The sequence below is a fragment of the Equus quagga genome, chromosome 9 (assembly GCF_021613505.1).
Source record: "Equus quagga isolate Etosha38 chromosome 9, UCLA_HA_Equagga_1.0, whole genome shotgun sequence".
NCBI lineage: Eukaryota > Metazoa > Chordata > Mammalia > Perissodactyla > Equidae > Equus > Equus quagga.
The window spans coordinates 26,647,762-26,674,488 of NC_060275.1; the positions used below are offsets into that span (position 1 = coordinate 26,647,762).

Genomic DNA, 26,727 nt, shown 5'->3' on the forward strand with positions numbered 1-26,727 from the left:
CTGTCCTCATTCCATTTCCAGTCCCTCCTGACACCTAGCAGACAGCCTGGGGCACTGAAAGCATTTCATACGGGTGAACCACATTCACTTCTGCTTTTTCACTGCACAGTATCCTGCCCACCTGGGTGAAGACCTTCTCACCCCTGAGCCCCTCTGAGCATTCCTGAGCGTCCAGTCACAGGCCATCACCAGATACGGCCACATATGTCTTATTTTCCCCACCAGACTAGGAGCTCTGACCCTTCTCAAGCAACAAGACGCATCTTGGTGTTCTGTGGGTGGAAGGTACCTTATCAGTAGATGAACTCAGCTAATCCTTATACCACAGCCTCACGGCAGCAGCCCTACGATTATCCCCATTTTACAGAAGAGAAATCTCGGCCAGAGAGGTTACAAGTATCCTGCCCAAGGTCACGAGCTTGGACGTGCCAGAGGTGACACTGGAAGCCTAGGGGTTAGGCTCTGGCGTCTACATTCTTAACCTTAACTGCCCCACACTCCTGTGGGTCTCTCACCGTAACATCTAGTCTTCCCACAGAACCTGCAGCTTCCTGGCAGCAAAACCCAGTCCTTGATTTACACTCCCAACTTTCTTCTTCTTTTTCAAGATCCCTTTGGATATTCTAGGTCCTTTGCGATTCCAGATACATTTTAGAATCGGCTTTGCCAGTTTCCACCCAAAAGCCAGCTGGGATTTTGACCAGGGCTGTGTTGAATCTAGAGATCAATTTGAGAAGAACTGACATTTTTAACAGGATTGAGTCTTCCGATCCACGAACGTGGTACGTCCCCGATTTACACTTGATTGTATCTCCCCAGAGCTTCGTACACGGCTAGACCCAAGGTGTCAGTGTGCATGAGATGAATCAAATCAAACATGAATTCCTGTTACCATCATCCCAGCAAAGTCCAGCTGAATCACTGCCAGCAGTGTGAGTGCATACTGAGGGCCGGCATCGTACTAGCCGTTCACAAATGTTAAATTCCCCAGTGACCTGTGGAGGACTATCATCCCCACTTTACAGCAAGAAAACGGATGCTTGGAGAGAGTCAGAAATGGGTCCAAGACCCCACGACCAGTAAATGAGGGAGCTGGGATCTGAACCCCAGCTCACAGGACTCTCTACTCCAGGCTATCACCCACCACGTTATAGGAAACTCAAACTCAGCTAATATATCCTGAAATCCAAAGAAAATGACTTGGGGCTTCTCAAGAGTCGAGTGCTCCCTGACAAGGAAGGGGCTGCAGAAGTGAAGGAGGGAAGGTTTGGAGTAACTGCTAAGGGAGGACGAGGGTCTGCAGCCCAGGAGCACCCCGTGTCTCCCAGCGCCCACCCACGTACACGACCACTCTCTGCCACCTCCTCCCGTGCTCGGCACAGCCCACATCCTCCCGAGTCTGCCCAGGTCTCCAGGGCTGAAGGGTCTGCTGCGGGAGGGTGGGCAGGGGGCTCTTTGGGCCTCCACCACCAAGGCTCCTCCATGGCCCACCCTGAAGTCATCACGCCTGCCTTCATCTCCGCCTTCCTGGCATCTGTGTCCACTTTTGGCTTGTACCTCCAGGGAAAGGATGAGTCCAGCCCCACCCTGTGCGGCAGCCCAAGTGCTTCCTTTTATTTTTCCTCTCGTGACCCGTCAAGGGCGACCCCTGAGTTTCCCTGTTCTGGACTTCGTGGTGACGGCGATGAGGTCTGTGCTCTGTGTTCCTATTATAGTCCCATCTCCGCCTCGCCCAGGCTTAGGAATCTTGTCTACAAAGGCCATCGCTGTACTTTCTGGCTCTTCCCACTGCTCTCCTGACATCCTTCAGTTCCCTGAGTTCTTCAAGGCAATGCAGCCACCGAAGGGCAGGTGTGCAGGCAGGCAGGGGAAATGCTCCGGTGTGGTCCTGAGACACACAGGGGAATGGGAGGAACACGGTCACAGGACCCCACGTGGACCCCGAGAGGCCCTCGGTGGCTTCAGGCCCTTTATTTACAGGTGGGAAACTGAGGCCAGGGAGGAGAAATGGCCCACCCAGAGTCCTCCTCAGACTATGGGGCAGAGCGGGACCCAGAACTCAGAATCCTGAGTCCTGGCTGGAGCTGCTGTCTGCCCCTCGTCGGGGGGCCTAACCACACTTTACACATGAGGTCCTCAGAGTGAGGCTCTGTCCCCAGAGCTGTGGCACCCTGCTCCCTGACCCTCCTCCTGGAAAAGGACAAAAACAAAAAATGCAGGTTTCTTCTCCTCCAAACTAAAGGACAGAGGGTCAGACATCCACTTGTCCCCTGAGGGAGTTGTCACTCAGAGCCTTTGAAAAGGGGGAGCTCCCAACCCAAGGTTATAGAGCTGCTCTCTCAGAGCAGCATTTCACTGGCAGGAGAGTCTGGCTGCCCCCTCACCCCCTGCTGATGTCCTCCCCCCTTAGGAGAGGTGACAGAGACAGATATCCAAATGCACAGGGCTGCCAGGCCTCCCTGCCCTCAGCTTTCCCAGCCCCTCCAGGGCACTGGGAAGCTATGTAGGAATGGGGGCACTGTGGGGGAGTTTGGGTGGGGGCAGGAAAAATACCGTTTATAGCCAGGAGCCCTTAATCTAAACTGCAAACCATCCTTTGGAAGAAAAGCAGACAGGGAGCAGCCAGACGCATGCTGTCTGGGAGATGGAATGTGTAACGTGGCAACACAATCACACACACACAAATGCATGATCATAGGCACACATGTGCACACATGCACATGCACAACACACACACACCCTGCCCTTTCTTCCTTCCAAGGAGGGAGAAAATTCAACCAGGAGAGGAAACCTTGGAGACCGAGGCTGGGGCTTATCATGGTCCCCTGTTGTGACCCCTGGATGGGGGCAGCTGTATGTAAGCCCCCGGAGCGGAGGCAGCTAAGGCCTAGAGTTGGGCTGCACAGCCTTGAGTGCGAAACCAGCCTGCAGAGAGAGAGTTATTTGGGAAAAGCCCTCGGTGCCTTATGGTTTTTCTCTTCTGAGAGATATGGGTCCTCTTCCTTCCTTCTTTTCTTCCTCCTTCCCTCCTTCCTTCCTTTCTTTCTCTTTAGATACTTAAGATTTGAATCACTGTGGCCACAGTCACCCAGTCAGGGCCCTCCTCCTCCTCCTTGCATCCCTCACAAATAGTAAGGACCGGGGGCGGGGCTCAGTCATCTGTCTCCTGCGCGCCTCTCACAGCTGTTCCCAGAGAGCCGGTGAAAGGCACTGCTGTCATCCTGACCCCAGCCCCGCCCCTACCTCAATGGTCTGGAGGCCCCAAACAAAGTCCCACCCCCACGGCCCCCTCCCAGGCCTCCGGCTGAACCATATGGACAGGCTGTGGTCCCCAGCGGGACACAGACTGAGTGACAGGGCGAGAGAAGGGAGATTTACTGCAGTGTGGGAGGGAAGGGACTCAGAGGTCATCCAGGCCATGCCCTGTCCCCAAGCAGAAGGCTTTAAAGAGTCAGCGGTTGCTGGGGGGGCAAAGAGTAGAGGTGGCAATGATCCTGGTGGAGACAGGAAGGACCCCTGGGCTGGGCTGGGGTGAGGCCAAGGAGGGAGGACAGCCAGCCGGGCCTTTCCTCTCCCTTCAGAGTTCCAGACTTGGACTCTGTGCCCCAGGAATTCTCATCTTGTAGCTAAGGGCAGGTAAGACCACGGGAGACACACTGACCTAGGATGGCACTCTCAGTGACTCAGGCCCACCCTGGACAGCTGCATGATGGCAGCGGTGTCCTTAGCCCAACTCGGTTTACTGAGTGTTTACTACGTGCCGGGCACCGCCTTCAATGCTTCCACGCAGCATCTCTTTTAATCCTCACAACAACCTATCACCATCCCCATCACGCAGGTAAGGAAACGGAGACAGGAAGATGAGGCTTCTTGTCCAAAGTGGCAGGGCCTTCGAGACGTGGAGCTAGGATTTGAACCTAGGCAGAGATGGAGCTCCTGAATCCGGCCAGGCTCTAAGCTGCTCACCGCTGGGCCCGGGAGGCCCTCAAAATATCTGCCGAATGATACTTAGGGTCAAGCAGAGCCAGGTGGCCCTCCAGTCCCCAGTCTCGCGGTCAATCCTGCCTGGGAGGGAGGCCGGAAGAGGGACCTTCGGCTTGCAGCTCCCTCCCAAACACCAGGAACAAGTCAGCTGTTCTGCCCGGAACTCCCTCTCTCTCCCATCTGTTCTCTCCCACCTACACCGGCTCACTTACTCGTGTTATGTGCCGTCTGCACAGGTATATCCAGCCTCTAAAGGAGGAAGAGTAATGGGCTTTGGGATGACAAAGAACCTCAAGGATGTTGGATAAGTCATTCAAACTCTCTGAGCCACTGTGAGAATGACCTTAACTCATGGAAAATTCTAAGCAGAAGGCCTGGGACTGTGGTTCTCAACCTTGACTACATGTTGGACTCACCTGGGGAGCTTTGAATAATGCTGATGCCCGGGTCCCACCCCCAGAGATGGTGATTCAATTGGTCTTGGGTGTGGCCTGGGCACTGGCATTTCCAGGGCTCCCAGGTGTGGCGGACGTACACAGCAGAAACCTGGTGAATAGCTAGTTCACGGCAAAGACAAGGCCATAGCCTGGTTCCGAGTCCCAGGAGGTCTCTTAAGAGTCCCCCAAATCCTTCCCCTTGGACGTTGTCCCTGGGGCTTCTGATTTTAAAAAGCCTTTTCTTTCTTCCACGGTCTTGTGCTTGGGCCAGGCTCTCCGTCCGTTTCAGAGGAAATGGGAACCACCTGCAGGTGGACAGGTTTCTGCAGGGTGGCAGCTGTGTGCACGGGAGGAAATCCTGCCGCCAGCCCGGAGATGCCAGGGCCTCCCAGGAGCACGGGCAGCAGTGGTGGGGCCTCACGATGCATCAAGTCTGCCTAGACCACTTTGCGAAAGGACATCCCAAGTCAGCTTTGGCTTTCTGCAAATTATTTTTCTAATTTTGTAGTCACTTAAAGCAACCACAGCAGGGTTTAGGTGTGGAGCCGATAAGAGTGAGAAACATCAATCGTCTATGTACTGCTTCTGCCTTTCTGTGAGCTTTTTTTTTTTGCTGAGGAAGATTAGCCCTGAGCTAACATCTGTTGCCAATCTTCCTCCTGTTTTCTTTTTTGCTTGAAGAAGATTAGCCCTGAGCTAACATCTGTGCCAGTCTTCCTCCACTTTATATGTGGATTGCCACCACAGCATGGCTGATGAGTGGTGTAGGTCTGTGCCCCAGATGTGAACCTGTGAACCTGGCCTGCCGAAGCAGAGAATGCCAAACTCAACCACTATACCACGGGGCCAGCCCCTCTGTGAGCTTTGTTCATAAAAGAAAAAAGGGAGGGAAAGGAGAGAGGAAGGAAGGAAGGAGGGAGAAGAGGAAGAAAGGAGAGAAAGAAGAGAGAAGAGAAGGAAGAAAAGAAGGGAGGGAGGAAGGAAGGGGGCAAGAAGGAAGAAGGGAAGGAAAAAAGGGAAAAGAAATCTATCCCAGGGTCTGGTTTTGCCAGAAGGAAAGAATCAAAAGCAAAACTACCCAGGGTGGTTTAGATCTTAGATGTCAGATCTTAGCTCACCCTGACCCTTGGGTTCCATTGCCACTGCCTGAGTGGAGGCTCTAAATCACGCTTTTCCTCCCGAACAGGGACGCCTTGCTCATCACAAAGTCCTTGACCTGCCCTCGTCAACCCCACTGCAGAGGGAGGGCTTAAAATGCCAATCAGGAGACACCACCTCCCTTATAAACTTTTTTTTTTAATTTAATTTTTTTATTTTTCGAGGAAGAGTAGCTTTGAGCTAACATCTGCTGCCAATCCTCCTCTTTTTGCTGAGGAAGACTGGCCCTGAGCGAATGTCTGTGTCCATCTTCCTCTATTTTATGTGGGACACTTGCCACAGCATGGCTTGACAAGCAGTAGACAGATCCATGTCCCGGATCCGAACTGATGAACCCCAGGCCACCAAAGTGGAACGTGTGAACTTAACTGCTGCACCACCGGGCCGGCCCCTCCTTATAAACCTTTGATGGCGCCCCAAAGACCAAAGCATATGGTCCCCACTCTTAGGGCAAACAGTGTCCCTCCCAACCCGGGCCTGCACCCCCTGCTCTGTCCCCACACTTCCCTCCAGCAAGATCACCTCTTTCCCTGCACACTGGTCTTTCCTGCTTCTTGCCTTTGCTCATGCTTATCTGTCTGGAATATGCTGCTCTGCATGCTTCTTCATTTGGTCCCCCCAACCCAGCCACTGAGACTCATCTCCAGTGTCCCTTTCTCTGGGCAACAGCCTCTGCCGTTCCCCACGGTGAGGTCTTTCTCTTCTAGATTCCCAGGTGGCCCGTGTGGGCCTCTATCACAGCACTTGGCACACCGGTAGGCAGTCACTGGTTCATCCATCTGCATCCACTATTGGATTACGAGGGACCCAATGGCGGCAGAGGTGCTTTTCCATTTTTCCACCAGCACGCTGCCTGGTACAGGGCAGGCGTTCAGCTAATACGTGAAGGAATCTCTGCGTGGTGAAAGCCATCGACCAGTGTGCACATGGAGCGATGTGAGATGGACAGAGGGTGAGAGAGGGAGAGAGAGGGAGATGGAGGGTCAGGCGGCCAAGTAAGGCTGGTAGGAGTGTGAGCTGATAGGGTTACGAGGTCAGCATTCAAGAGGGCAGGGATCAACATGCTGTGCTCGACTGAAGGCAGCCTGTGCACCTTCTCTGGGCTTCCTCAGGTCTGTAGGCACAGGGCAGCGTGCAGGGGGCAGCCATGCGGGAGGAAGCACCTCCAGCTGAGAGAACAGAGCCAGTGGAGTGAGCTGGAACCCAAGCCGTGAAGCTTGACAAGTCACTGTTGGGGTAAGCCATGCAGTCCCAGGTGCGGGGGTGCCCTGTCTCAGCTCCCCGAGCTGCACCCCACCCACTGGTCAATTGCTCCCACTCAGCAGGCCTGGGCTCCCCAACGTCTGGGACAGCCGGTGGCCCAAGTGAAGTGTGCTGTTCTGGACATCACCCAGGGCGCCAGGCCTGGGCTCCAGGATTTCTTGGACCAGTGAAATTTGAGAGTTGCCAACATTTTATTTTGCTAAGGATGTTTTTAAAAAAGCTTTCATCCATCATTTCATAAAAGAAAGGACAATGTAATGCCAAGATAGTAGGAAGGATGCAGTCTCAGAATAATGGCCAGTCCTTCCCGGACAGGGCAGTTGGCAACTGTTCAAATCACGCCATACATAAACCACGCTGGAGCAGCTTGCCGTGTAGACCAGCTTTGGCTGGAGAACTGGCGCCTGGAAGCCACCGGGCTAAGGCACTCACGGCTGCTGCACAATTGCAGGGGCCTGTGTGGTACCCGTGTTGAACAGGCCTGTCTTCCAGGCGCTCCTCTGGGCTGAGGCTTTGACCTTTCCCAGAGAGGAAAGGAGGGGCAGCAGGCGACGTCACTCACTAACGGGTTAGGACACGGGACAGGTAAACGTGAATCAGGGATAAAAGAGAAAACCCTTTGTAATCTGGGGTGTGCTGGGAAGGCAGGCCGGGGCAGGGGAGGAGGGCCAGCCAGGCAAAGCTCCCCACTTCCCAATCCTGCCCCACGCTGGCCCTGGTTCCCTGAGGCTGGTGGCGTGGTGGCCAATGGAGGGAGGAGGGCAGCAGCTGCCCTGGGCCGCAGGCGCCGGGCATTCCTCCTCTAAGCTCCCCACGCGTCCCCAGCCCCGTTTATAAGGCACAGGGAGCCAAGGAGTCTGTGTGGCCCCGCCAACTCAGCCCTGAGGCTCAGAGGAGGGAACCCAAGCCGGAGGCGAGGCTGAGCCACCCTCTCATGCCAGCCCCAGGAGTGGCCAGCCTGCAGCTTCCCAGAGCCCCTGGCACCTGACCTGGGGCCCTCTGGGTGCCCGGAGGGCCTGGGATCTGGGCCAAGGAAGGGGAAGCTGAAGGCTCAGGGCCCTGGGGGTGGGTGGCATTCATGCCCCCTGGGCGCCACACGCTTTAAATAGCTCAGCTTCTCTCAGCCTAGCAGTCCTGTCATCCCTGCCAGCTCCTTCCTGCACTTTCCACACCAGAGACGGCTGATTTCCAGGTCAGGATGGGGAGGGGGTGGGGGAAAAGGGTGACCTGGCTTCCTTGGGCCCTGGAGGTCAGGAAAGGAAAGCGAAGTTCTCCCCTTTTCCTTCTGCCATCCCATGGACTTTTTGCTCCAGGCCAGGCAAGCCCCCGGAGCCCCCAACGGGTAAGGGGCTTCACACAGCTCTCCCTGTCTCCATGGAGAAGTGCCTCCTCCTACTTGAGTGAGCAAACCTGTGATCAACACCCCCACCACAGAGAGCCTCTGATGCCGCCCTTCCTGCCCCGGGGCCCCGTAGCGCCCACTCTTGGCTAGGCCTCTGACCTGCCATTGCCCCCAGAACCACCCAGAGCCCCCACCTCCTCCCTACTGCTCACCGCCACAGTCCGCGACCCCAGGTCTCTGTTCAGCAGCCTAGCAGGCACAAAGCGGTTTCAGTCATTACACTGTCTTCCGCTTCTGTGGCCCTTTACACTTTACAAACTATCTTCACGTCCTTTTTTCCTAAGATCTTTCCAACCGCCCTGTGCGATATGCAGGGCAGATATAAATAATCCCCATTTTACAGCCAACGAGACTGAGAGCCAGAAATATTAGGGGATGTAGCCAAGTTCATATGTCAAATTAGTGATACAATCGAGATGGAGACCCAGGCCTGCTGTCGCCCCGCACACCAAGAATGTTCCCTCGCGCCCGCCCCTCCCCCTTCCCACTCTTTGGCAAGAGGTGAAAGGAGGAACATTGAGAGAAACACAAGACAAGGGGGAGGGGAGGGCAGGGCCACATGTCTCCTCTCCCAGGCCCTGAACCCTGCTGCTGGCTCCATAGGTCACTTTCACAACCCGGGACAAAAATCTCACTAGATACGGCCTCAGACCGGCTGGCTCCAGCCACCCTGGCCGGCAGACGCAGACGCACACAGACACACAGAGAGTGGCCTGTTATCGCTCCTCCCCAGCCCGTTTCCTACACTTCTCAAACAGCAGACTTCTTCCAGCCTGGCGGCCTCTCCCGGTCACCACCCACAGCCACTGGCCCCTGGGGCCTGGCCAAGTCCCCTAGACGGTGACGCCGAGTCCCTGCTATCAGACAGTCGCCTCTGCCCTCCCAGCCGCCGCCCCCAGAGTTCCCTGGAAATGTCCCTTCTGCAGGCCCGGCCCCCACAGCGACGCACGGCTTTGTCTGCACACACAGCTGACTTGTGTTTGCGGGACAGTCAGGGGCTGGCGCTGGGGCCAGAGCCAGGAGGCGCTGGGAGGGCAGACCAGACGGCGAAAACAAAAAGTCCAGAGGACAAACTTTTGCAAGCAAGTCCTTTGGGGTCATTTGGGAGCCTGACAACAAGCAGGGGGCTCGCAAGGCCAGAAGCTCCACAGGGGCAGGGATGGGGGGTCTTCAAAAACACATATTGGCTGGTCTGAGTACAGGAAAGCTGTGCCAGCCAGGAAGGGGTAGCATGACAAACAGGGGCCTGGGGAAAGGGGGGAAGGGACAGACGGGACTCTGAGCCTGTCTGCACTTCCCTCCCTCAAGCCCCACCCCTAGGTACACAGAGGGTGCTCAATAAAGATGCTTGTTAAGCTGAACTGGCCTCCGGCCATCTTGCCCCTATGGGGCTCTCATTCCAACCAGTTCTCTAGAACGCTCGCTGTCTCTTCTGTCTGGGCCGGAGGGACAGGAAGCATGGGGGAGCTGGCTACGAAGTGCCAACACACCATATCTTGGAGCTTCCCTTTCGTAAGGCAGAGGAGCCAAGATGTCTGTGTGGCCGCACCACGCCTGCAGGGAGAGGATGGCCACGAATCCAAGACAGCAGAGGAGTGCCCGGGAGCACACTGTCCCCCTGGGCTTCCTGCAGCCCCATCTTCTGACCTTTTCCGTGTGGAGCCCTGGGCTACTTAACCTGATTCTGAGATGAAGCCGCAGTCACGGGAATGCATAGAGGTCATGATAAATCAAGTTGTATGGGGGCAGTCTAAAAAAAAGAAAAGGCATGGTGGCAGCAGCAGCCGAGAAAGCTTTTTACAACCAGGCTCTTTCTCCAGGGTGACACTCTGGGCTGTATGCCCGGAAACCTTAGAAGGACTCCTTGGGGATTGAGCAACCTGGGGCACCTCGGCTCACACCCCAGGGTCCTCACTTCTTAATAATTTAGAGCATTAGAAACGAGACAGCAGGCGGGCTCATGATCTCTCTCTCTTTCCTTTTTACTTTGCAGACCTGACGTCCTGGCCTCTCAGACTTGCTGGGTGGTTTGGAAGGGACCCGTTAGAGATGCCACCACCCCTTCCTTTGGCCTAGACAGGTGGTGAAGGCTTGAAGCCTCAACCAAGACGTGATCTGCTTCCTCTGGGCTTCCGTTGCTGGGGGCTGTCACAGGAGATTCAACCTGCCACCTGACTGCGGGGGCGACGGACAGAGGGGCCCTCACAGACGCGCAAACACCCAGGGCACCAGCGGCCCCCAATCCCCAGGACCCACTTTAACCTGGAGCTGCAGCCTCCAGCCCCCGGGGCTGCCAAGTGGGAGCCAAACAAACCGAACTGACTTTTCTTCTCCTTGCCTTTTTCGTGAATCATGGGGGTGACGGGCTGGAAACCAGTGGGTGGGAAAGTCACAGAGGAGAAGCTGAGGCCAAGGAGCCACCTTGCTTCCTGTCTGCAGCTTGGTGGAGAGGGACAGCCCTGCCCCCGTCCCTGGCGAGACAGGCAGGGAGCAGCAGACCCGGAGGACCCACTGAGCTCCCGTCTGGAAACTGTCTCCAGATTCTTTCGGTCATAAGACGACAGTGGAGAGATCACATGGACACTGTTTAGTCTGTGGGGAGGAGGCTCCGATCAGCACTGTCATCTACAAGGCATCTTCTTATCTGGTTTCCCTGCCACCTGTCATCTACCTTATACCTGGCCCCACCCCGCCCTCCAACACAAACACGCTTCTGGCCAGCAGAGACACTCAGGAGTGGGAGGCAGGGGCACAGGCACCGGGGACTGGGGTCCGGTTCTGCTTCCGTCACTGACTGGCTGTCTGACTTCAGGCGTGTTTCCTAAGCTTTCTGGAACTTTCCTCATCCATGTGTAGAATGGGACTATTAACACATCCACCCCTCAAAACTCTAATGGGTATGTAGGGTGCAGAGTGTCTGCACACAGTCGGCGCACAATAAATGCCTGCAGAGTGACTGCCTGACGGAAAGGGAGGAGGAAATAGTGCTCCTGGCGATACCTGACAGGAGCCCCCGGATACTGGGGAATGAACACTATGCTGGCCTGCCCTGGAGGTCTGGAAGTGAACCCCAAACTAAGGTGTCTGAACTCGGCTGGGGCCCAGAAGGGCTGGAAAGTGCACATGGGAGGGTGATTTGTGGCACAGTCCTCATCATATGGCTTCAATCTTCCCTGTGGGCCAAGCCCCAGGAAGCCAAGGTGTTGGGTTGGCCTGGGAGGGGCCTGCAGGCATGTGAGGCTGGCCTTGAGCGCTGGCGCCCCCTGCAGGCCACTCTGCCCACCGGGTGGGCACTGATCCACAGAGCCTGCCAGGAGAGTGGGGAGGGGCAGCAGGGACTGCAGATGCCCCCAGCTGGGGAGAGTCCCAGATGGTGTCTGCTCTTCTCCGATCAACTCAGTGACCGATCAGTCAGCAGCGGGCAAAGAACACGCACTCTCTGTATGCCCAGCATGTCTGCTTTAGGATAACAGACAAAAGGCTAGAAGGGAGCTCGAAAATCACTTCTTCTAATCCCCTTATTTTATGGGCAAAGAAACCACCAGAAGGGTGGAAGGACTGGCCCGAGGTCACCTGACTAGAGCAAGGCAGGGCTGGAGCTAGAACCCGGCCTCCTGCAGCCCGGGCGCCTGCTGCAGCAGCCACCTCGAAATCCTCAGCTCCTGGTGCCCCCACTTCTGAGCAGCTCCCCATCTTCTCTTCCCGCCCCCAATACACCCCCAACCTACCCAACCTTCTCAAGCCCAAGGCGCCTGACGGGCTGTGAGAGCCGGACAGAAGGACCATGAGCCCTGCTGCCCAGCGGACAGACTGACTCCCCAGACCACATGAGGACATCAAGGCCCAGAGGAGGCAGAGTCAGGCCAGACGGGGAGGTCTCCTTCTGCGAAGGAGGGGACGTCAAAGCCATGAGGGTTGCTTGCGACCCTGGCCGGCCTGACCCTGTGGCATTGCGCGGCCTTTCTCTGGTTCCCTGTGGGCTAATTGGCTGCTATGGGAGAAGGGGCAGTAAGACAGCGCCCACACCACATGTCTGCGTGTGCAGAATGTGTCGGCACCCTCCTCCAGACGGCTCTCGCAAGCAGCTGATCCATACAGGGGCTGAGCAGCCCACGCGAGGTGGACACCCGGAACCTTGCCCTTTCCCACGAGCGGCGAACCGGTCAGGGCAGGGAAGTGGGTGGGCCTCCCACCTTGGATGCCAAGCCCCACACTAGCTGCCTCAGTGGAACCCCGACGTCCAGAGCCCCCCAGCAGGCTGGCCTGGGCCCCACGGGCGGCACCCTCCCTGCCCGCTGCCCGACACTGACCAAGGCCCACGGCTGGCAGGGAGGTCACTACTTAAGGTAGAAGCTTTCAGTTTTGGATTAAAACAGTCTTGGCCTGAAGTGGGGAGAAGCAAGTGCCAGCAAATGGATGGGCCAGTGTGGTTACTGTGACCTGGAGTCACTGCCGGGCTAGGCAGCCTCACGCCGGGGATTGCTGACACTTACAGGCCCCTGCTGCTGCCCGGACACCCTCAGCCAGGCTGGCAGAACACGACCTACCTCATCCCACCACGCTCTCCTGTACCATCTCGCCCCCTGCTCCTCTCACCTACAAGTCTTTGCTTTGGCTCTTTCCTCCTGTTTTCCTCTGTCTACCCAAAGCCTACCTCTTCTTTCATGCTACCTCTCTAGGAGGCCTTCCCCAGCTGCCAGCACTTAAAGGGCTTGCCCCCTCCTCCAACCTTCCTAAACTGTTCTCTGGTTGAGCTGGCCCTGCCCCACCAGCAGGCCTCTAAATACCTGATAGAGGCCAGCGGCTCCTGCTTGCTGGGTTTAACAATGCCGAGCACGCAGCACCCAGCAGGGCCTGACTGCCAGCCCCAGGGTCCCCATGAGAAGTCTCCTTGTGGCTGGACCCCAGAGCTATCCTTAGCACCATGTCCAAACTCCAAGTTCTAGCATGCCTTGGGGGCCCCTGTCTTGTGGAAGAAGGTCTGAGTGGGCCTCTCCTAGGAACCTCGAACGGATGGAATTCATGAAGAGCAGAAGAAAAAACACGCTTTAATAAAACTCAGAAGCTCCTCCGGGAGGAGGAGCCTTACGAGGACACAGACAAAATGATACATGTTTCAGTGGACTTTTATAAAGTCCGTAGGGTAAGCAGGTGCAGGAGACAGGTATTATTACCCCATTTACCGGAAGAGTAAGTGGAGGGCAGACAGACTGAGAGATGGGCCCAAAGTCACCAGCTGACTGGTGCCAGAACCGGGGCTGGAAGGTAGGTGTCGGACTCTGGGCTGCGTCAATGATTTCTTATGCCACGTGGCCGTAAGTCATTAAGAGCAAGTCTCTGTGGCCTGCAGGCTGAATTCCAGGTGACTCTGCTTCCATCCCCTTGTTAGAGATATTATTCCCCTAATCAGGCTTGTTTTAACACCCAGAGTAACGCAATGGCTGATGTCTAATGGGGGTCAGTGGTCAGTGTGAGTCTGATATGTGGAGCTGTGATTTACATGCAGCTGCTCCAGAAAGCACTTATTCCAGTTATAGACGGAGACTCATAAGCTTTAGCTGGAGCCCAGCCATCCCCGAATACCACCAAGATACTCCCCTGTGCTACTGCCCCTGCTTCGTGGCCGAGCTGGGAGGTGGGGCCACTACACGCTCTGGTGGTAGCCCTAGGGCCCCCTTTGCTTAATGGGTTGGGGTGGGAATGATCCCACATGCACATGCACAGTGACACTCCTTCTCTGCAATATGCATGGTTCTAGCTGGGCACTGTCAAGATGGGGGTGATTTGTGAGACAAGGGGGGAGGGCTAGGTGGCCATCCCAGGAGGGGAATGCTCTTACCTGAGCATGTCTGTCCCCATGTTTCAAAAGGGTCTGAAGCTTTTCTCCCTCTGTGAACTGGGATCTGGAAGGGCCACCAAGGGGTTAAGCGAAGGTGGTTCCCTACAGGTCGTAATGTGCTCCCCCAAAGGGGCAGCCCCCCTTCTCCCGGGCACTGCCAGTTGCAACTGGGGTTGCGCTGGGGCTGGGGGTGCAGCTGCGACTGTTTCTCCCTGAAGACTCAGAACGCTGGGCTGGAGGCAGTGGGGACAGAGACTATGTGGATGGTCAGGGAGCCTTGATTCTGAATTTCGGGGTCCGAGGCCAGGTTGCCCATGCTGATGGTTCTGAGGCCACTCCAAGGGTTCCTGGGCTGGAGAGGTCACACAGCCTAGTCCCTGCTTCATGGTGGAGTGTCACCACCTCTCCTGGACAGAGTGCCATCGAACAGGGAAAGGTCTACAGGTAAGAAGAAACCAGCAACTGGGCATAACATGGGTTTGGCTTGTTCACATGATGCCGGTAGGCCCTGGAGCGGGGGGAGACCTCTGTCCACTTAAAGGCGCCTCTTATCTAGGGGAGACGGAACATAGCCACTGGAAAGCAGTGAGTTCACGATTGGTGTGGCATTTCTGCCAGCTGTTTAAATAGTTGTCCTGTCACCCTCCTTCCACTCCTCCCAACCCCCTTCACCCCCGTCCCCCCAGACTCACTGACTTCCTGACAAGTCACTCTCCTTCATGCCAGGCATCCAGACCACAGCCAATGCATGGAGGTGTGGGTGAGTGAAGGGGCAGGGGACAAGTACCCCCAGCAGTTGGGGAGGGCAGCAGGAGCGGAGGAAGGGGATGCTGGCAGAGTCCTGTTCATTCTCCCCACAGGTGGCCAGCAGGCCATGTGCTTGGTGCCCACTCTGGAATATACGCCATGTGTCCTTGGTGGGGAAGCCTGTTCACCTTTGAACACGGGGGCCTCAGTTCAAAATGTCTCCTGAATGATCCTTCTAGAAGCTCTCGGAGCCCATTATGGCAATTGGAGAAGGAGGGTGTACGGAGGTAGAAGGATACAATCTCCCACACTCCCCGTGGTGGGCAACCCCAGCTTCCAGCCTGTGGATTGTGGGGACGGTGACTGGAATGCTACTGCCCCATGCACCAAGGGCCAGGGAGCAGGCTCGAATCTGTGTGTGCTCCCTTTAAGGAAGAAACAACTGTGGTCATCTAAAACCCCTGGTTCTCTAATGTAAGAGATTTTCCAAGCATAACATCCCATAACTCATCATACATGTCTTCCTAAAGCATGGCTTCTGTTAACCTCCCTAGGTCTCTAGCCTCTCATCTACAATATAAGTGGGTTGGATGAATAATCTGTAGAGCCTTCCTTCGGGTCTATACTATTGCACGATTTTAAATTAATCTTGGGATGCCACAGCTCAAGAACCAACAATGGCTCCCTGGTCCTCCTTCACAAAGCCCAAAACCTCTAGGTCCCTACTTGCTCCATTCACAGACTTTCTCTGTCTTTCCACTTACATCCTTTATTCCAGATAAGGCAGTGTCCACACTGTCCCTCACTTTTATCATTTCTCTGGATCTTGGTTCATTATATTTCCCCCATCAAAAATGAACTTCCAGAAAACAGCTTGGCAGTTCCTAAAAAGTTAAAAATAGAATTTCCCTATGAATTAGCAACTCCATTTCTAGGTATGTACCTAAAAGAGCTGAAAGCAGGGGCTCAAACAGATACTTGAATGCAAATGTTCATTGCAGCATTATTCACAATAGCCAAAAGGTGGGAACAACCCAGTGCTTATCAACGACGGATAAATGGATAAACAAAATGTGGTATATCCATACAACGGAATAGTATTCAGTCAGGAAAAGGAAGGAAATCCTGACACATGCTACCACATGGATGAACCTTGAAACCATTATGCTAAGTGAAATAAGCCAGATACAAAAGGACAACTATTGTATGATTCCACTTACATGTGGTCTGCATAGAGCGCGTGAATTCATGGAGACAGAAGGTACAGCGGAGGCTGTAGGAGGGCTGGGGGGCTGGGAGTTACTGTTTGGTGGCCATAGGGCTTCCGCTTGGGACAAGGAGAGGGTCTGGCAGTAGGTGGTGGTGATTGTGCTTGGTGCAGCTGAGTTGTGCACTTTTTTGTTGTTGTTAGTGCCATCGAGTTGATTCTGACTCCTAGCGACCCTTTGCACAGGGGAACTAAAGCCTGCCCCGTCTTTTTGCACCATCCTCTCACCTTCTGGCGCTCTTTCAGGCATTGCTGCACTCTATTCATAGGGTTTTCATGGCCAATTTTTTTCAGAAGTGGGTGGCCAGGTCCTTCTTTCTAGTGTGTCTTAGTCTGGAAGCTCTGCTGAAACCTGTCCACCATGGGGGACCCTGCTGGTGGCATAGCTTTTAGCATCACAGCAACACGCAGATGCCACAATACGACACTCGACAAACGGGTGATGTGGTTCCTGACTGGGAAACGAACCTGGGCTGCAGTGGTGAGAGCGCCGAATCTTAACCACTAGACCACCAGGGCTGGTTGAGTTGTGTACTTAAAAATGGTTAAAATGGTGGGGCTGGCCCCGTGGCCGAGTGGTTAAGTTTGCGCGCTCTGCTGCAGGCGGCCCAGTGTTTCGTCAGTTCGAATCCTGGGCGCGGACATGGCACTGCTCATCAGATCACGCTGAGGCAGCGTCCAACATGCCACAACTAGAAGAACCCACAACGAAGAATACACAACTATGTACCGGGGGGCTTTGGGGAGAAAACGGAAAAAAAAAAAAAGGTTAAAATGGTAAATTTTATATTGCTTGTATTTACCACACACACACACATACACAATCACCAAATAAAAAAACCAAACCAAACAAACCAACAACGAAACCGCCCTTCCCTCTCTCCTTAACCCCTCCTTCTGGTCCACTTCCCTGGACAAACCTTCCTCACTCTGCTGGGCCACACGGCTTGGGCAGGCCTCCCAGCTCCATAGCATTTATAGGAACACCACGTCTCCCTGGGACCTTGCGGAACTTCGGTCTAGAGGAGGATCTTGGGAAATCGCTCAAGACTATTTGCTGCCCTTAGAAAGAATGACCCTCCGCCATCGCCTCCCTGGTCAGGGGCCACCACTCTTCCTCCGTGGTGGCTGGGGGCCTCTCTGGGGAGCCAGGGACAGGACGGTGAGCAGTTACATAACCTGCAGGGAGATTTTTCCATCGGCCCAGGCGGTGCCAGCTTTCCAGCGGCGGCCGCGGCAGGTAGAGGTGCCCTGTCTGGGCCGGTCGTGCCCGGGCAGGGCAGCGATGCTGTGATCTGGAGCGGCTTAGCATAGCTCGGATTCCCGGTGGCGGCTGGGGGCCGGCTGCTCAGGGAAAGGATCTGCTGTCTCCTGCTGGCTCTGGCTCTGGGGAGTGGGGAGGAGGAGGTGCTGGGGGTGAGCTGCCAGCCAGCCAGGGGTGACCCTCTGGGGCCCAGGACACCTGAGCTGGCCTTCTCCGATAACCCACTTATCTGCAGGGCCTGCCTCGGCGTGGCGGCCTCAGACAGGGAAGCGCCCGGCCAAGTTCTATCAGGGGATTTAGCAGGGAAAACGAAGCCGGGTGTAGGGGGGTGGGGTGAGGGTGTGCAGGGAAGAGGACACGGCCTGGCAAGGGACACAGGCGACAGTGAAACAATTCCTGACCCGGGTGATGCTCCCCTGGCCCACAGATGGGAGGGAGCAGAACACGGTTCCCTTTTGCTGCTGGCTATGGCCCCATTGCTCCCTCGTCCCCACTGAACTGAAGCTCCTAGAAGCAGCCATCTAATGCCTGCGGAATACCTGCTATGTGCCGGCACAGTGGAGGGACACAAAGATGATACGGACACAGTCTTTGCTGCCAAGACACCTGAGGACACAGCCTCTAACAGGAAAAGCTTGACTGGCAGGCTGCTGTCCTGGGCTCTCTCTGGGACTCACTGAGAGTCAATGATCATTTTCTTTCCTCTGCTTACTTTCAGATTAAAAAATCAAAATGCCTTTTTCTGTTCAAGTCATGGGCTGCTTCTGTCCCACTGACCATTCCAAAGATCCAGAGGGGACCTCAGATTTAGCATTTTGGGAAGCCACCAAACACCCCCCTCCCCCATGTCCCCCCACTGCCCTCCCCCAGTAGAACAGTCAGAGAAACCTGGTCTAAATACTGACTTTGAGACATTCCAGCTGGGGCCTTGAATCAAACACTTAGACTTTGGACAGTACGCCTACCTGCACAAACTGGGAGAAGAAGACCAAAGGGTGCATAGGTTAACAGAGACGACACATACACCAGCTCTGCCTTGGGGCATGGTACACAGCAGGTGCTCAGTAAGTGTTCGTTGAGAGGAAGGAATGAGGACTGGAAGAAACAAGGTAAACTCATGCCAAAGCCAGCGTGGGCACCAAGTCTGCCAAGTGCACAGGGCCTCCTCTGGTTCTGGTAGGGTGGGCTCAGAGCCTTGGTACCAGCCAGGCGTGGGCTCTCCCCATCGGGGGAGCCGTGCCTGCCACAGACTCTTGTGCAGAAGGTCAAGCTCCTGTGACAATCGGTCTCCCAGGACATGTGGGACAAGCCGGCCGGTGCCCACCCTTGGGGGAACATGTATGCCAGTTCTGCAAGGCCCTTGGCAGAGCACGGCCTTCAACATGAGCACAGATGACTCGCAGGGTGCTCAGATGCCGCTAGCAGGTGGAGCGACATTTTTTAGAAAAAGAGACCTCTTGTGGACCTCTGAGATCGTCCTCCACCTCTGCGCAAGAGGAACACTGCTTGCACTGCTCCCTGGCACCTTGCTTCCTCCCCTTCTGATTTCTAGCAACGAGTGGAGGGGAGCTCGGGGTGGGTACCGCCCAGGGCTCTGCTCGGGCTCTGGAATGCACAGAACAATGTGCTTCTATCCCTGGGTATGCCTGGCTTGGGCCAACAGTAAAATTAGTTTACATGCCTGGAGTGCACATCGGCTCAGCGGTGGGCGTGCAGAAGTGAGGGAGGAGGTCCGAGCAGAGGGAGAGGGTATGAGGGGGAGAGCTGAACCCCGGGAATAACGGCTGTGCGGTTCATCTGGATAAAGCAATGGAGACATGGAGGTGTTTCCTCAGACACCGTCAGCCCTCCATCGGCCCAGAAAGCTTAGAGACTCGGAAACTGCTGGAAATGCCATGGGATTATTCTAGAAGGGTGGATTTTGAAATCCCCACTGATGGACGTATGAGGTAGATTTCCTGATGTTTTCCTGTTTCTGACCCTTACACCCTATATGGGGGGTGACATGGGGGCCAGAAGCTTGGGGTGTGGGACTGACTGCCCGTTTCACCCCCATGACTTTGGGTAAGCCTCGTAGCCTCACTGAACCACTTTCCCCCCCGTAAACGTGGGGAAGGATTCCTGCCTTGGAACCCACCTCAGAGAGAGAACCTCCACGTTCACCTGCATGAACGTGCTCAAAAGAGTTGAGAAGCCCGTCACGTGCCAGGGAGCACTGGGACCTAAGATGGAGGGCTCCATCCTCCTTTCCACAGGCATTTACCAAGCACCTACTACGTACAAGTCATGATGCCAGGAGCTGGGGACCGAGGATAACTCAGCCAGGATTCCTGCCCTTGAGGAGTTTACAACTTAGGGCTGGTTAGAACCCCAGGAATCAATGCTAGCCCCGCCCCTCCTTCCCTCTGTAAAAGACAGAAGTTAGGAACTCCAAACTCTGGGTAAAGAGGAATGACTTTTGATTCTCCTGAAACCTTGAGATAACCAGGAGAGAAGGTTTCCCCTTATGAGTAGAGTTAGAGGAATGGCTCAGTTCCTCTGCCCAAGCCAGCAAATGTGGGACCAAGAGAGGGAGCAGAGGATAGGAGAAACGGGGTAGGAGCAGGGTGAATGTGTCCTGAAGAGGTATCTTCTATTTTGATTTACTGACAGGGGCAGCCAGACCAGAAAATCTTGAGTGCCCCTTCTGGGGCTAAAACCCACAGTTAAAATCACTCCCAGAGACCCCACAGGGGCCCCATGGAGCCCCCATCACTATTCGACTGGATTTTTATGCATCAAAAGCCCCAAACACAATGCTTAATGGTGACCCAGCTAGAAACTCTGAAGAGCTGATTTGTTCTCTAACTCGAGGTCAGCTTTTTAAGAGGCTGTCTTCTAGAAGGTGCTGGTGGAGAGCAATTTATTTTGAAATCTGGTCACATGCCAGATTCCGATTTTGCGTTGTCTTTTCACAACAGCCCTGCTGTGTTTACGACTTGGTTGAGATGAGGTTTTGGTTTTTTTTTTTCAAAAAAAGGTATTGCATCCTTCTGTTAGATGTGTTGTTGGCAACGGTTGCTAGGGAGAGTTGGGTTCAGTTACAGACACACTGATGCCTGCTCTAATAATACTCTGCTCTGCATAGCTCAGATGCAGACACCTCTTGGCTAAACAGGGCACACACATTTCAACAGACGAGGGCTTGAACTTGTACCACCCAAGCATATCTCAGTGAGGGAGCACTCCCGGAGCCCAAGTGGAAGGCCTGCAGTGGTGACAGGGCAGTGCTGGGCGGAGGGGGCTCAGGCCTCCAATTCCCGTCATTCCAAAGGTCCCATAAAAAGAGGCACACTCATTCTTCACCTCGCTGTGAAACTGGACCCCCCCTTCCCCCGTCCCCATTATCACACTGCAATTCCCCGGTGAGGATCAAGGCAGAGTTTGGGTGATTTCTGTAACCCTGGCACGCTGGGCAGCCACCTTCTCCTGGAAGTCAGAAACCATCAATGTACTTACTCTAGTGGGCGTGCGACTGTGCCAACTGAAGAAGCCGGGAGCTGGGTGGCAAGGGGTGGGGTTAGGCAGAGTGGGCAGTTTTACTGGGTGGCCCAGCCTCCAGCACAGCCTGGCAATGTGGATTGAGAGTGAGGCCCTTTTCCCAAAACATGTGAGAGCTGCTCCAACAACTATGTGAGGCCAACAAAGAGAAGAAGGACATGGGCAGAGGAGCTGAGGACAGAGAGACAGGGCCAGCAGCAGAGGTGAGGCAGCGCTGGTTGTCCACCTGGTTGACTTGGTTAGGTCTTTGGGAGGAGCCTCAGAATGACAGCGAGGAGCAAGGGCCCCCGGGATGGTCTGGACCAGCTTCCCTACTGCACAGAGGGGAAACTGAGGCCAGGCAAGGTAAAGGGATTTTCTCAGCTGCCGATGCCTCCTGCTAGGGTGTTCTCCCACCGGCTCAGGCTCTGAGCCTCCACACCACTCAACAAACAATCTAGTATCTGGAGCAGATTTCATGAAACTGATCCATCACCAGCAAACCATCAGTCATCTAATACCTTGTTACTCCAAGTGTGGTCCCTGGGCCTGCAGAGCCAGCATCACCTGGGAGCTTGCTAGAAATGCAGAATCTCAGTTTCTACCCAGACCTACTGAATCAGAATCCATTTAAATAAAATCCCACGTGATCCAAATGCACATCCAAGTTTGAGAAGCATTGAGCTAACGAAGACCACATTCTTCGCACATAACAGACATTTAAGAAATGTCTGTTTAATAAGTAGAGTTTTACTTACAAGAACACTACTAAGAAAAGGACCACATCTAAGGCAAAAAGACTCAGTTTAGATGTAAAAATTGAAGACTACTTTTGAGTTGTGGGATTGGTGACAGGGGTCCACTGAGACCCAGAGTTTCTAGCATTTTCATGGCTCATGAGGGTAAAGATTCTGGATTCTTTGAGACGACAGGGCCGAGTCTGCCTGGGAAGGGTTCAAAGGCCTTTAACCTCCCTCTTGCCCGACTTGCCTCTCCATGGGGGCTGCACCCAGCTCGGCAGGCAGCCCTGACACCCCTGCCACAGAGCGTCCACTACATCAGAGCCTGCTCCTCTCTCTGCACACTGCCAGCTCCCAACGCCGAAACCCAGGCAGCAAAAGCGGTCGGCCAGGGATGGCGACGTCCAAAGACAGCTGCTGGGGGCCCTGTTCATAGGGCACTTCACACCCTGGCCCCTTTGCAGCCAGCATCACTAAGCTGGGTCTCAGAACTTGTACGTGGAGGCAGCAGCCAAACCCGGCCACATGAGGGGCATCTCAGAGGCCACTGAAGTGATCCAGGAGCTGGCTGCAGATCCAGAGGCCATGGGCCTTGAGTGGATAGAGGCGAACAGGAACCTCAGAGGGAGAATGGGGAGGGAAGGGCTCTGGGGCCCGAGCCTAGGACTGTCTGCCAGGAAAGGGATACAAATCAGGATTGCCAGAAAAGGAGAGCAGATGCAAAAAGACATCCTGTGGGCATTAAGAGGGGAAGTGGAGTTTGATGAGCCATGCCGACTGCTGTCTTCCCTTGTACTTCGTGAGTCTGGGGTGGTGAGTGGCTGTGAATTATGCTGCCTGGAAAGCCCTATCCCGACCTGTCACCTCCTCAGCTGCAGAGAGGAGCGGCAGAGCCTGAGGATGCCCAATCAGACGTGCTGTTGGCTTCCTCTGGGCCTCTGCAAGGGGCTCGGGGCAGCCTCATGCCAGCACTTCCAGCCTGCCTTCCCATGGGAGCCCAAAGGGCCTTGAACAGCGATGCAGGAAGCCTGACGACCCAGCTCGAGCCCTCTGGTTGTGCCCTTTGGGGCACTCCCTCCTTGGCTTACACGAGAGCTGGGGCTACAGGTGGTGAAAAGGGGGTGAGTGGGGGTCTCCGGGGAATTTAAATTTCCAGACACCTGACCCACAAAGGCTCTACCCAGGCAAATGGTGATGTGGGAGTGACAGTTCTGCTCTTCCCCAGAGACAAGGGGGCATTACTAGGGTTGGGTTTCTTGGACTGGTCCCCCCAAAGCGTGTCACACATGACGTACCTATCATTGAGCCATGATATAGGGTAAGCAGGCTTCTGAGGACTAGGGGGACTCAGGACTATTTCACGCCAGCGGCAAGGTTTGGAGAGAGTGAGAAAGGAAGAGGCTCAGGTGGGGCCACTCACGCCCCTCCCCGAGGCCCCTGACTCATGGCCAGCAGCACAGAATCGTAAGGTCCACCGTGGAGTGTCCAGCAGCCAAGCACTCCCCCAGCGGGAGCTGCAGGGGCCAACCCCAGGTGACCAGGTCGAGAAGCCCTGCTTCCTGGCTTTCAATTTACTGTTCTTTCCCCACAGTAGCGTTTGCCAAACTGTTTCTCTCAGCACACTAATTCCACAAGAAGTTATTAGCTATGCAAAGAGGACTTCGGTGAGTTTAATGCAGCCGAACAGGTTCCCTTCCTTCTGGGTCATCTGGAGCCTGTCCCTAGCTGGTCCACTTTGTGGCTGATGGAGAGGCGGGTGTAGGGGCCAGAGCACCTTTTGTGGCTGAGCACTTCCCAGGATTGATGCTCTGCCGGCCACTGTGGGCAAGGCCGCTCCAACCATGGGGCGTTGGAAGAGATGCCTGACCCAGGCTGGATCTCGGGCGGCCTCCGTGGCCAGCTGCCCTTCCAGGCTGGGTGTGTCTCGCCCCATGTCCGCCCCTGGCTCCGGCTGGGTTACTTGGAGCTGGCAGCCATTGTCTAGAAGTCTTGCCCTATCCTGGCCCTTCTCTGAAAAAGAACAAAAGCCCAAGCCCAAGGCTGATCCGGCCCTGACACCCCTGTGCCTGGCACCTGGCAGTCTTCTCCCTGCCGTCACCCTCCACACTCTCCCAGGACATTCCGGCCCGCGAGGAACACGCCTGATGTGCAAATCCCTCAGGTAATGCGGGAATTCGTCACCAGGGGAGCGCGGGCGATCCAGGAATGGGAACCTGATCGGGGCCTGGAACTGGAGAGAGGCAGCCCAGGCTGGCCAGGGAGGGCTCAAGTTGCAGTGAGCAGGCTCCCCGGGAAGAGAGGACAGTGGGGACGGAGCCCTGTGGGCAGCATGCGGAGGGGGCTCCTTCCTCCCCTTTTCCAGAGAGTAGATGGCAGAGTGCGAACCAGGTGGTTAAGACCAGAGTGACCGTATGCCCTGCTTTGCGCCTGGCATCCAGGCGTCATGACAAATCGAGCCCCTCCGACTCCCAGGGTGTCGCGGTTTGGATGAGCTATTATGTGGTCACCTGGTTACGACAGCCCTGCAGGCTCTCTCTTCCAGCTCTGTAATTCTCCTTTCAGGGCTTCCGAGCTACTGTTTCCCCTTACCCGGACTGGAAACTCAATTCGTATCTCAACTAGTCGAAGGTACAAAGTAGAAACAGAGATGACTTTTCTCAGCCAAGAGTCTCCAAGGATGGTCCCAAGGCCTGGTGTGGCCGCCATGCCGTGCCACCTGCTATCTCTCCCTGAAGCCACCAGTCCACCTGCTGCCACCCATGACAGAAGAGCAGGTCTCGGCCCCCAGCTCCCCACTCGTGAGATGCAACAGTGCTGGGCTCAGTCTAAGCGCCCATACCCACTACATGGTCACATTCGTAGGACCACACTGGCACCCAAGGAAGAAGGACTGAGGAGGAGCAAGGTTAAGATCTCTGGGGGTGGGGGGATTTTGAGTGGGAAGGCACCAAGGAACAAGACAGTCATGGATCTCTATGCCTCTCCTCTGCCCTAAAAGTGGTTTCAGGATGCCCAGCACATCGGCAGACAGACTGAACCTTTCCTGCCCAAAGCCTTTGTGTCTTCCGCTCAGACCCATCTCAGCGTCAGCTCCCACCCCGTTGTACCACCTCCAGGGTTGAGCGGGTGGTCCTGGGGAGGAGGAGGAAAAGAGAAGGCCAGGGCAAGTTCTCATCTGCTCGGACGCGGAGAGGTCAAAGCACAGAGCCTGGGTAAGACTGAGAGCCGGCCCCCTTATCATAGAAATAGAAAGTAGGAAAGGCTGGTTAAACATGAAGCACCTATAAACTTATATTGGTCCATTGTAACCATGGAGCACGCACACAAACACACGCAAATCCGGCCGCTCATCCCCTGCCCCTTGAGTGCCTTTTTATTTTCTATAATTAATCGGGCAAGGGTGGAACTTGGGAAAAGTTCAACTGTGGTCAGAATTTGCAGCCTTCTCTCTAGTAATAACCCACCGGAGGGGCGGGGCGGGGGACGGGAGGCGCAGCTGTCGGTGTCCGGTTACCTGAAGCATGTTGAGGAGCAGGCTTCGGAACTTGGTCCCCTCCACCATGAAGAGCGCCATCTTGTCGCAGAGCTTGGCGGCGGTGAAGGCAAAGCTGCGGTCGGACACGGCTTTCTGGTAGATGGTCCGGACGATCTCCCCCAGCATCTCCTCCGAGTTGGTTGAGTTCTGGGCCTCCTCCATGAAGGTGGTGAGCTTGGCATCCACATCGCTGCTGTTGTTCCGCATGCTGTTCAGGATCTCGATCAGCTTGTCCATCTTGTTCTGCTGAGGACTGGTCGTCTCCACTGCCACTTCATCCTGGGGGCATGGGAGACAAACCCAGTCGTGCCTGAGCGGAGCCGAGGTTTCTGCGGGGGGGGGTTGCCGGTCGAGGGAGGGCTGCCACCCCCAGAGAGGATACAGCCCTACCTTCTTGAAACTGAGGTCTGATCCCTCTGAGAATCCGGATCTCTACCCAGGACCCTGGGCCCCAAGGGTCGCTGCTGACCTTGTCCTTGGTCCCTGTGACATCCTGGACTGATCCTTCTTGTGAGTTCTAACCCTTACCTAGATTCTCATACACATTGGCTTTGTTTGTTTACCCCTCCATCAAATGTCTCGATCTAGAAAAGATTTCATGAGGCTTATAAAAGATGAAATAAGGTAACAAATAAGAACTGGGCCAAAGAGAAAACAAGGGGAGGCAGACTAGGTCAGGAAGGGGGGCAGTATCCACAATGCCTGCTAGTTGGTTAGAGGTGCCCAGAGCACCTCCAGAGCATGGAGACCTTGTCCTCCAGACCCCCGGCCCCTACAGCCCAAGAACGGTCGTGTTCTCTGGGTACAGGGACCCCTGTGGGCACGGCCCTGGCTCTGTGTCCTGTGGCGACTGTGCTGGACTTCTACAACAGATACTGCACACCAAGGACTCCTCCAAAGTGCCTCTAAATGACTGGCACCTCTGGGAGGGAAATTTCAGACAGAACAAACCTCTCACCCTTAAGACATTTCCCTGCAACTGGGACCAGACCTGGGCTGGAGAAGGAAGAAAACAGCATCTGATGGTCTCAAAAGCATTTAGTCCAATACAGTAGACTGGTGGCCGAGAATGCGACCGACTTAACTGCAGGGATGTGAGATCAGGCTAGAAGGGCAGGATCCAGATGTAAAGCCAGGTCCTGCACTTGCCCTTCTGTTCCCAAAAAGGAGGCCTCTGGGCCAGAGGCAAAGACTGGGCTTCCAGATCCTGCTCTAGGGCTTTGGGAAGTGGTTTCGCTCTCTGGGCCTCAGTTTCCTCACTGGTCACATGAGGAGGTTAGACTCGATGGTCGGTAGCTTGCCCTGAGCCCTACCGTTGCCTAAGCCCATGTCCTCCCGGTCCAGGAGTCCAGGAGGCCTCACCTGAGGGGAGTCCTTGAAACCGATGTATGGGTGCTAGGGATCTACCTTCTCTATTTTATTCCCCTCTTCCCTACCCCACCCCAACGATCTGGGCCCCAGGGGAGGAATAGTGGTCTGTATATAGAATAATAACCACTCATGAGGGTCTTTACGTTCGTTATGACATTTAATCTTCACAGTCTGTCTGCAAGGTGGATAGTATTACATCCA

At 55.2% G+C, this 26,727-nt stretch overlaps 1 protein-coding gene across 10 annotated transcripts in view; it reads right to left on the reverse strand.

Moving 5' to 3' along the window:
- The window catches only part of CTIF (cap binding complex dependent translation initiation factor), a 289,871-nt gene that overhangs the window by 70,156 nt on the left and 192,988 nt on the right, over positions 1–26,727 (reverse strand). For all 10 annotated transcript variants that reach the window (XM_046671003.1, XM_046671007.1, XM_046671006.1 and 7 more), the window contains one exon: positions 25,135–25,434. In XM_046671003.1, the coding sequence (XP_046526959.1) occupies positions 25,135–25,434 (300 nt within the window). The remainder of the gene's footprint in view (positions 1–25,134; positions 25,435–26,727) is intronic.